The following is a 10,708-nucleotide window of genomic DNA, read 5'->3' as shown; positions in this document are numbered from 1 at the left end:
TCTGCACGAAATCAGATTCAGAAGGCTGAAAGGAATAAATGCCTTGAATAACATGGCTCGATGCAGTTTATTGGCGGCCAATTTTGCAGTCGGGCCGCTTGCGAGAACGGAGCAATCCTACCCGGCGTGCTGGGCTTCAAACCCCATTTGCGCCACGTATAATGTCAGCGCGACCTCTCGCCAGCGGAGCGTGGCGTTCGCTGTTCCAGGTCCAGCGAGGGCAATTCCCGAAAGCGGAGGTCACCCGCGTTTTTCATCTGCCCACTTCCTAAACAATCATGGCCTGCGTCCAGCCGCCGCGAGGCTGCGTGACCCGCCGGCACCGTTCCCGGCAGCACCGCGTCCTTGCCCCCCTATATATCCCAGCAGCTCACTGCGCGTCACAGCCTCGCGCGCGGCACACGGTCAACGGCTCCCTCCATCATGAAGCTGGCGGTTACTCTGCTCATCACTGTTGTACTTTGCAGCTCCCTCGGTAAGTTTTACCAGTTAAAAATAAGAAGGGAGGGGGACGGGGGGGATTATTTTCTTTTAGATGTCCTGTAGCTGTGTCCCTGCTGGCAGAAATAACCCCATCGTGGTTCCCGCTGAAGACTTCTGGAGATACAACAGGGAAATTTAGCCACCTGCCCTCAAAGCAAATACTAATCGCCGCAACTTGTTGAGGGCCGCTAAGGTTTTTAGGTTTTTTCACTTAGGTATTTAGAGCAGGGTGCATCCGACTAAATCTGGGCTCTAAAATACGATGATCAGCTCAACGAATTCACCCTGGGCTCCCCTTTGAATCAATGGATTGCCAGTGGCCCTCAACGGGGCCATAATAAAAGAAGGAAAAAACCCAAGATTTTTACTAGAACGGAAGGGATTTAGCAGGCTGATGAATATTTTTAAATCTGAGTTCAATGGTTAAAGCAAGACAGTTCACACAGAGGGAATACGGAGGGGAGGTCAGATTGCACGGGCAGCCCTGGAGGAAGAGCAGGGGGAGCAAAACCAGCCTTTCGAGGCGGTTGTGTAGGTGACAACAGGAGACGGCAGCAAGCTCTGCACTTGAAGGAGAGGGAGATGACGAGAGCAGAAACGTTTTCAGTTCCATCTAAAAGGCTGAGAGCTCCAGGGACAGGAGGAAAAAATGTAATTACTGAATGCTGCCGACAACACGGGTGACAAGCGAATAAAACCAAAAAGCAGGAAGGAAGCCACAGATGCAGCTGGATGCAGAAAGAGAAGATAACGGGGTTGAGGATCAGGCAGAAGAAGGGTTATCGGAGGACTGTGGGATTTCACCGGGGCACCAGTGCCACAGCGCAGCTCTTGTAGTTGCCATCCATTGCTGTGAAAGCGTAAAAAACTGCCAAGCTGAGAACACGTCCTGCAAAAACGAAGGGAAATTCGTATTTCGTTATGGTGGTGGAGGGGGTTAAGGGGCAGGGCTTGATATTTATGAAGACACCGCACCTGGACCGGTGAAAGGGTTGTTCACCACTTTGCATTTCGTGCGGCAGGTGCCGGCTCGGCTCATGAGGTTGTCCCGGGCTTTCTCCAGACTCTTCTTGAAGGCTCTCTTGAACAGCTGTATGCCGGGCCAATTTCTCAGTACAAAATCGATGATTTGACCAAAGCTGCTCTGACTGCGTTGAAGAAATGCATTGACGAGCTTTCTCCCGAGCATGTAAAGGCCCTGGTCAACCTTCTGGTAATTAATTCCCGTTACTATTATGAAACCAATGATTATAACTGTGCAGCCTTGTGCCAGATTCTGGACAAGGAGCATCCAGATACTTTCACTGAAGCATCCCTTGGCCTCAGCGTAGGTGGGGGCCGCGGGGAAGAAGAGCTGTCACCATCCAGCTCTGCCTCCGACTCCCTCAACAGCCTCAAACAAGCCTTTGGTCCTATTTACGAAAACAGGGAGTCCCGCTGTAGAGGAAGCACATATTGGCACAACACTTCCAAGCACTTTGCAAAATCGTTAGGCAAAAGCAGGCCCCTACGACGAAAACGATGAATTTTCATATTGTTTAGAATTGATGCAATCAGAGGCTTTCAGTGCACTCGGCTACATTGCCCCGATCGTCTTCCAGAAATACGATCAAAAGCAGATGGGTAGAAAACCGTGTGAATGGGAAGGAAAACAAAGCTGCAAGTTTTCAAACGAACTTGCCCTTAAAAGAGAAACGCTAATGACTTGCTTCTTCCTTTTAATACATATAAAACTCAGCAGAACAGGCGGACAAGTTTGCTGGTGAGTAATGGGGCAACAGGGGAAGGAGCAGAGATCCCTTAACGGGACCGACCTGCTATGGAGACACCAGCTCCCTGGCTGGAGAAGCATCTGCTCCATGCAGGTGTCTTATTAGGAATAAAGCCAAGGTTAAAAAGAAAACCTTTAGGCAACAGCAAGCGATATTTGGGCCTATGCGACACGCTTGCCCTTTGCTGGTGTTTGCACACGGATTCACAATACGTGCCGACCTCGTGAGCACCTGCAGGCGAGACTAGCTAAGCCTTTGTCCTCGCCTACGTTGTGCCAGAGGCTACGAGCTCAGTATATAGCTCGCGTATCACGTGCATGTTTGGCTTTTGTCCGCAGCTGTATATTTTTAAAAGCTTGTCCGTGTTTTAATATTAATTTTGAATTGGGAACTTCCAATTCTAATGAAACTCCGTTATTTTAAGAAAGCCACGGCTGGGTCACTAGCACTGCAGGACTTAAGGCTGATCTTACTTGCACCAGTTTTGGAGCTGCTTTTGATCTGCAAAGGTGAGAAATCAGAGTTAAGGCCCTGCCTTCTAGCTGACCTAGTGCTACAGGATTGAGCCCCGAGATCCCCAGAGGGGCTAAGGAGCTCAGGTCGAAATCTGGGCCCACGGTCCTGGAGCTGCTCCTGGAGTAACCACCATAGATTTGAACGAGCAGCTTGCTTCTGGCCACACCACGAAAACAAGTCCTCAGGATCACTTATTACTTCTTTACCATGGCCTTTGCAGGTGAAAATGCAATTTTTGTTCTTTGTTTCAGCTGGTTGCAGCTGCTAGGTGCAAAATACAGCAGGTATTGGGGGAGACTGCAATATTCCTGCAAGCACGTCCAAGCACGTCCAAAGCTTGAATTCCTCTTGGGGCTGGTAGGGAAGCGGGAGGCAGGGTCAGCTGCTTCTGGCTTCGGTGAGAGCCCCGCTGGGTAAACGCTCTGGGATTTCACTAACTCCCCATTGAAGTCTTACTGTAACCATCCCTGTTTAAACTGCCTTTTTCCAACACGACTGCTGAGGCGCAGATGCCTGGTGCCTTTTTCGAAATGCCACACTTAAGAGGCAGGAACACAACACACAGCCAGATGGAAGTCTGCCGAAGTTATTGCCAAAGATAAAATACCATTGACCGAAAGGATCTTTTTATTACACGGATCTCCAGGACTTCCCTTATTTTCCTTATGCTGCTCTCTGAAACTGTAGCCCAACCTACCAGCTGATTAAACTAACCTTCTGCTGTCAGCGTACTATATGCCATTGCTATTTCAAAACTACTCTGTAACATATATGGTCATTTTAGGAGCATTTTGGCATGCTACATTCACTGCTTTTCCTTTCTTCCAGAAACTTGTTCGGACAGAGGCTTAAAGGGGCAAAATATTCCTCGGGGTTTTTGCAGTTTCACCCAGTCACTGACAACGCTTCACCCCGACTTCCAGCTGCTGGGATACAAAACCTCTGGGAAAACGGCCACCACAAAACCCAGAGCAACCCAGGACACCGGTAGCTGCTCTCCCGGACTCGACGTGCTGAATCCTGCACCGTGTCGCCTTCCCGGGTGTTTCAGATTGCATTTCTCAGGAGGTCAAATCTAAGCTTTACAGAAAATTCGGATGATGTTTGAAAATGATCTCTGTCACCCGTTTTTATAAATAAAGGTCTTGGTTGTCCTTTTTGCTGTCAGGGCAAAACGGCATTTGTTTTGATGAAGTCAAACCGACAACGTTGTTACAGGGATCCACCTACAGCCCCCTACGCACACACTCGTGGGTCAGCAGTCTAACTCTGAATGACCCCAGGGAAGCTAGTCCTCAGTCTAAGCAACTTTTCCCAAGTGCAGACCATCGTAATAAATGTAGTAGCTCTGCTAGCACATGATCCCAAACCTGCTGAGCGCTGACTGAACACAGCCAGCAGCTTTGGACCCCTCTCTTGGTCCTTCAAGCATCCCCAGGAAGCCCACAGGCAGTCAGCTGGAGGAGAGGTGATATTTCAGTGCCTGACTGCAGCAAAACCCCCCACTAAAAGCTGGTTGCCCGGTGATTCCCAAGGGAAACCGGGGCAGATGCCATGAGTGCACCTCATCCCGAAGCTCTCTGCCCCTTCGCGGAGGAGTCTCGGAGGAAAACCCCAGAACGGGCAGTCTCCTCCTCTACGTGCCCAAGGACATTGCTCCCTGGACAACTCGTTGCACGTTGTCCACGCTACTTCTATTGCTCTTCAGCTTCAAACTCTAGATGTACTGAGTCCACCCGAACTCATAAATAAGGTTTTGGGGAAGATATAGTTTCCTTTTTCTGGAATGAACCATTGCGTCGTCTCCATGCAGACTGCTCTGCAGGACGGTGAGCCAGGGAAGGTGGTCCTCCGCCGCACAGGTTTGCCCCAGCTGCCCGTGCCATGGGGTCCCCCCCCCCCCAGGGCTCCGGGTAGGGGCCAAAGAGCAGAAGCAGAACAATTTTTAACAGCCGCTATACAGCCCTAAAAGCAGAGCTGTTCCCGCTTAGTTAACCCACAATCTGAACTTCACGGGAGGACCGTGTGCAGTAAGGTGGACCTAGATCCACATCCCTCTGTCTGGGGTGGTCAGCACCGCTCCTCGTCTTTCAACGACAGGACCAAGCTCAGTGTTAAGAGTGAGAAAAAGCAGCACTTGATTATGACAAAGACGCTGTTTTCCAAAGCGGGTGCAGAAGCCACCCTGGCAAGAACGTAGCATGAGTTAAAAATATCTTCTCGGCTGAAGGCAAACATCGGCAAGGGCCGAGTTGTTTGTCATTTGTCCTTTTTTGCACAGATCAGCCCTTGAAAGGCCAGGGCCCTGCCACCTTGCCGAAGGATCACAGGAGGTCTTTCTGGAGACAGGTAGAGCCACCTGAATCCAGATTTCTGCCAGTTCGGCCCAATTATTTAAAAAAAAAAACCTGCCCTGAGCACAGGAGCTGCCTAGCAGCAGATTTGAACACCACTAACAAGCACCACATTTAAGTATATTATCCATATGGACTATTAGCGTTGCTACTAGCAGAAATAAATTAGGGTCAGCAAGTTCAGCAGCTCGAAAAAGAGTGAAGGGTATGTCCATGTACTTCTCGGCAAACAGAGGAATCAGGAAAATAAGAAACTAATCATTTACTAAAAGCAATTCCTTCCAATCAGCAGAACTGAATACGATGCTGTCTGTTCCAGGAATCTGAAATACGTCCGTTGTTGTTGCTTTGTTAAAAATCAGAAAAATGACACACCAGGTGAGACCCCTGCTAGTCCCAAGCGAATCTTCCTCTCGGTGGTGCCCAGCGACGGGATGAGAGGCAACGGGCACAAACTGAAACACAGGAAACTCCGTCTGAACGTAGAAGAAATTTTTTTACTGTGAGGGTGGTTGAACACTGGAACAGGTTGCCCAGAGAGGTTGTGGAGTCTCCATCCTTGGAAATAACACCTGACCGGACATGGTCCGGGGCAACCTGCTCTAGGTGACCCTGCTTGAGCAGATGGTTGGACCAGATGGTATCCAGAGGTCCCTGCTAGCCTCAACTATTCTGCGATGCTATGAAGCAGAATTAGACATTTCTTCTCCGAAATCAAAAGTAAAAATATAAGTGGGAACAATTTAGTGGAAAGGAATGGGTAAAAGATATATTTTCAAAAACACCAAAGCGACTTAGGAATTAGGAATCTGGTCATACAGGACTTGCACTCATAGGGAAGGACACCGTATGTGCACACACTCTGTGGACTCCTTCAACTTACATTTGCCTTCTCCTTCCTTATCATCCAGTTGATGATACTTCCAACGGGAGGAGATAATTTCGCCACCAGTGTCCCTACACACAAATGCAAGGTGAATACAGGACAACGACCGGGGAAACCACCGTAAGTTTGGATCTGAACAAAAAGTGCCAGCCAGCTCCTCTCGCTTTCTTATCCTGAAACCAAGAGATATTCTGCAATTATCACATTAGCCTGCAGAGCGAGAATGAAACGTGAAAAGAAGGACAGTTGCATGAGAGGACCCTGCATGAGTCTCAGGATATCTTGCCTTAATTTTTATATCTGCCACAGAAACTGGTCATGTCCCAATTCATACGTGCCTCCATTCCCCCTAAAGAAATCGTGATCATTTTTAGGAGAGCTCGTCTCTGAGTGATTATGAACACTGAGTAGGAACAGTTCCAGCTCTCAGAGGAGGATTCAAAATACTCCCATCTGACAAGTGGTAGGAATTTTTTAAAAAGCCCCTCAAGCACCCACTTCACTCAAAGAAAAGGAAAATCCGCAAGAAATTTAGTCCAAACCAAACATTTACAGTAGCACTTAAAACTTTTGCAACCGGAGTTTAAAGGTGTACACTAATGATTCCCTGCCAGTCAGAACCAGCCTTAAAAAACCCATCCTTGACATTTAGATCTTTGCATAGAAAGAATAACAAACATTCAAATATCTAAGGAGCATAAGCCAAATCCGGATTACTGTTGCCGGCCAGTAAAAACGTTTGCATTACGGAATCTATCCACACAAAGACCCTTTGGAGGATTTTGATTTTTTTACAGTTTCTTTGTATTTTTTAATGATAGTATCCGAACTGTTGACAGGACAGAATTAGGCAAGCAGACAAACAAAAAGTGAGGAAACGTGGCTGAGCTCACGATCAACCAGAATGTTAGTGCGAGAGAAATGATTTTGTCCTAGGAAAGGTTTAACATTTTCTCTCTCCAGCTCGTCCTATTTGCCCATCTCTACCTCAAACAGTCCAACGTTATCAAACACGGTTGCAAGGCACCCCTTCGTTCCTTCTGCGCAGACATACAGACATTTATGGAGGAACTGCTCCTTTTTGCATCTCCTAGCGATCACTTCGTGCAAAAAGGACTCTAACGTTTGGAGCTACCCGGCTTGCTGACGGCTTTTGTAATTTCCAGTTTGCTGTCCCACTGCTCCCTGTTAAAAGCAGTGCTTTCACGTCAGCTTTTGCATCTGCTAGCAGTGCACTTGGCGGGTTCAGGGTTCCCGCTCTGGGCAGACGGTGCGGCGGGACTTCTCCCCTTTCTCACGTGAGCACCCCAACTCTGGGCAAGCAGGAGGGATGGGAAGGGAGAGGATGCTTGACAGCCAGCCAGGATCCCTGCAGCATTGGCCAAACTGGCCACGCATAGGAAGAGAGGAAGGGTAGTCCCTCATTTTAGGCTATTTAGTTAGGCTATTTTCCTGTTTTCAGTGATCTGCTACATCTGCGTGTTCCTACAGCTCATCCTAGCTGCAGGGTTTCTCACCAAGGCAGCTGTTAGCCTCTTCTCCTCCCCTTTCTCTGCCGGCACACATGCTGTTTGAAGGGCTCCCGTGTCTCTACACCCCACCCTTCGAAATGCCGCAGGTCAGCGGCGCAGCAGCCCGTACCCCAGCTTACGTACGGTGCCTTCACCTAGCAGGAAAGGGAGACCTGCTGCTCTTGCGGGGAGGACGTTGGCACTTTCCCACGTGTCCTGCCCACCAGGATCCAATGCTAATGAAGCAACATGACCGGTCGTGTAAGCCGGAGGGAGCAGGATCGGACACAGCTGTCTATTATATATAGGAGAGCTCTGTACACATGGCCCCAAAGCAATTTCAGTTTGTCTTCCAGGTTGATATTTGATATACGGCGAGCGGACATCTCCAGAATGAGACCGGCACTGCTGTTAGTGCTGGCCACCGTGGCGGTTTTCTGCCACTCGGGTAAGTACTGCTGCCTCTAATCCACCCCTTTGCTAATGAATCCCTACAGTCCTTCAAGACTCGACCATGGTGGTTTACGGTCATAAGACCATTCTTCCCAATTCTTCTTAATTTGCTCTTTGGCTTTACCTAGTAGGCACCTACTGAACCTTTAAGAGCTTGAAAGATACGGCTTACGACAGCAGGAAGGTGTCGTATGGGCAGGAAGGACATCATGGCTCCGGCACTGATGATTGCAATGTAAATGTGAACTGAGTAACTGGAATTTTTAAGAATCACTTTAGTGAATTGAGGGGGCTTTAAAAGGGCATTTACTACCAGAAAGTTGCTCTCCGGAGTAACGGAAGGAAAAAAAAAAGAATAGATTTTTCAGTTCAACTCTTGAAATTAAAAACAAAAACAAGACACAGGAGGAATCCTTAGAATGAACCCCTCCTTCTCACCCCCTTTCCATTTTGAATGTTACATCATTCAACCAAAAGCACTATTTTAAAATGCAGTTAAGAGTAAGACCTTCTAGGTGACAACTAGTTCTCAAAAATACGGAGTGAGACATTCGGCAACTTTCCAACTAAAGCATTCAATTAAAAAAATTTTATAAGGTGGTGGGTGCTTTCCATTTGCAAGCTATTTGCCAAGTATGCCAATAGCCCCATCTCTTCTCCCCTAAATATATAGATATATTTTAAACCAGCAGCACCAAAAAATTCTCCTGTGAAGTTTCTCAGCACGCACAACTTTTGAGTTAACCGTGCAGGGACAGTATTGCCGAGGGTTTCGGACAAGCTCAAGAACGCCGGTAGCACAGTCGCACACCGCGTCCGGTTGTCCTCACTGCAAGGCCTGCACAGTTGCTGTAAATACTCAAGCAGTAAAATAAGTCATATAACTATTTCGATTTTATTAGGGTATTCAGACTAGTTTGGTTCACTGCGATGTTGCCCAGCTCGGCTCTTTTCTACTCGTATTCCAGCTACAGCTTCGCTTTGTCCGGAGATCCAGAACGTGGCCACGAAGCTGCTCAGTGGGTCTGTTGAGGAGTACATGGAGGCCGTGTCTCCATACGCCACAACGCCCGTCATGAAAGCAGCTGAGCTCCAGTTAAAGCAATGCGTGCAGGAGTCGGTCAAAAATAAAGAACATCTTGCCTTTTTAGTGGTAAGTTCTCTCTTCTCGCTATCAGAGACTTAGATCCAAAATGCGAGGATGTTAGGTGAAAGGAGCTGGAAGTGTTTTAAGCTGACCCTTTTAAAGCTGGTTGGATAAGGAAATGATGGTGGTGCCTACATTACAGAGGAAGGGTATACATGCTGCATAGTAAATACAAAACTTTAAACGCCTGGATTGGTTTCGGCCAAATTTGACAGCAAAGTGGAGGCTTTGAATGTGAATATAATATGAATAATAGAAAAATATTATTCACATTTCTGTTCTTCTTGTAAACTTTGTTCTAAATCTTTGTTTCAGTCTCGCATACTTGCCGAATGCTGAAGGCACCATAATTCCAGGGATCCCCTAGGAGCTGGGAGGACATTAAACATCAGCTGACACCTGCCAATACCCACCTGCCGACAGCGAAGAACTGCTCACCGAATCTCTTCATTTTCTTCTTCTTCTCTCTGATTAGTGACTAATCACTATAAATTATCTGCCAACCTCCTATGATGCTTTCCTGTTGCTTACACTTTATGTTTCAATAAACCAAATGCAATTCAGCCTCGCATTTGCCTTTTTAGGTTGAAGACAGTATTTGCTTTCAGAAATGAGGTAGTAAAATCGTTTCCAATATGGATAGTTTCATTCCTGCTGTCCCAGCTGGAGATTTGACTCAAACTTACAGCATGGCAAAACCAATCCATAAGCACAAGGTCACAACATCTGGGCCAGATGCTTGGTCCAGCCTGTCCCACACCTCTCCCTTTGTACTCCGGCACTTAACTTAAACCATAGGTATAAACACTTCAACGCTACAGATGCAACCAGAAGAATTAAGTTTATTCTCACTGCTGCTCTGACCCTACCAGGGTGACTTTGGAAAAAGTCACTTCATCTGTCTCTAGGGAAATCTATATGGAAAGCCTGGTCACCATAAACACCCTGTACTGCTTGCAGAGGCAGACGGACAGACAGCCACTCCCACTGGAAGAGATCGGGAGCTTCTAAGGATGCTGTTGTCTCCCTAACAGAGAGGTCAAAGCAACTGAAATCAGAGCCTTTGTCTCTCAGCTTCCCTCTAACGTTAAGATCATGATACAGACCTCTCTGTAAGGCATCAAAAAATAGAGAGCACCACTCAGAAAACTCAGACCAGGCCATACATTTTTTCACACTTGGAAAAAGAAGAGAGGTCAATTTTGTTTCATTTGTTAAATAAGGTGTGAAGCCCTTTCTGCTTACTCAGAATTTTTATTTCTGAGGAACCCTTGTCTTAAAAAAAAAAAAAAAGTCTGACTTAGCTGGGAGAAATTTTAAAATGTGCTAGATCTGCAACTAATTTCCATCTTCCCTTGTGGGACCTATAAAACACACACAAGATAGTCTGCAGGGTTTATTCTTGCATCTTAGGAAAAGGCCTTTTGTGCCTTTATTTCCAAGGACAAACTCCTAAAGGGGGCACTACCCTGGTATTTCTAAACCATGCTGACTAACAGCTCCTAATAACAAACTCTGTTTACTAATGCCAGCCCAAATCAACCTTCCCGGTAAAGAAGTAGCCTAAGGAACACCTGGGAAATAAG

The 10,708-nt window shown here is 47.2% G+C and overlaps 2 protein-coding genes across 2 annotated transcripts; both read left to right on the top strand.

Moving 5' to 3' along the window:
* The first annotated feature begins 397 nt into the window (after window positions 1-397).
* SCGB1C1 (secretoglobin family 1C member 1) lies at window positions 398-3,931 on the top strand. The gene is made up of 3 exons (XM_064513521.1): window positions 398-475; window positions 1,506-1,696; window positions 3,600-3,931. Exons 1-3 carry the CDS (start codon window positions 424-426, stop codon window positions 3,621-3,623), a joined length of 267 nt encoding a protein of 88 aa, XP_064369591.1. The 5' UTR covers window positions 398-423; the 3' UTR covers window positions 3,624-3,931.
* Window positions 3,932-7,686: 3,755 nt separating this feature from the next.
* On the top strand, window positions 7,687-9,676 carry SCGB1A1 (secretoglobin family 1A member 1). Its single transcript, XM_026117781.2, has 3 exons — window positions 7,687-7,970; window positions 8,944-9,128; window positions 9,438-9,676. Exons 1-3 carry the CDS (start codon window positions 7,772-7,774, stop codon window positions 9,459-9,461), a joined length of 408 nt encoding a protein of 135 aa, XP_025973566.2. The 5' UTR covers window positions 7,687-7,771; the 3' UTR covers window positions 9,462-9,676.
* Window positions 9,677-10,708: the final 1,032 nt, after the last annotated feature.

Source organism: Dromaius novaehollandiae, chromosome 5, assembly GCF_036370855.1.
Source record: "Dromaius novaehollandiae isolate bDroNov1 chromosome 5, bDroNov1.hap1, whole genome shotgun sequence".
NCBI classification, from domain to species: domain Eukaryota; kingdom Metazoa; phylum Chordata; class Aves; order Casuariiformes; family Dromaiidae; genus Dromaius; species Dromaius novaehollandiae.
Note: the sequence above shows the minus strand (reverse complement) of the source record. Positions and strands in the feature narration are given on the sequence as shown.

Excerpts from the sequence above, each read along its gene's own strand:
- SCGB1A1 (XM_026117781.2), top strand. The coding sequence starts at position 7,772 with ATGACCGGTCGTGTAAGCCGGAGGGAGCAGGATCGGACACAGCTGTCT. Across the intron at positions 7,971-8,943 it reads GGCGGTTTTCTGCCACTCGG|CTACAGCTTCGCTTTGTCCG; the intron begins GTAAGTACTGCT and ends CTCGTATTCCAG. Across the intron at positions 9,129-9,437 it reads AACATCTTGCCTTTTTAGTG|TCTCGCATACTTGCCGAATG; the intron begins GTAAGTTCTCTC and ends TCTTTGTTTCAG.
- SCGB1C1 (XM_064513521.1), top strand. The coding sequence starts at position 424 with ATGAAGCTGGCGGTTACTCTGCTCATCACTGTTGTACTTTGCAGCTCC. Across the intron at positions 476-1,505 it reads TGTACTTTGCAGCTCCCTCG|GTGCCGGCTCGGCTCATGAG; the intron begins GTAAGTTTTACC and ends TTCGTGCGGCAG. Across the intron at positions 1,697-3,599 it reads AGGCCCTGGTCAACCTTCTG|AAACTTGTTCGGACAGAGGC; the intron begins GTAATTAATTCC and ends CCTTTCTTCCAG.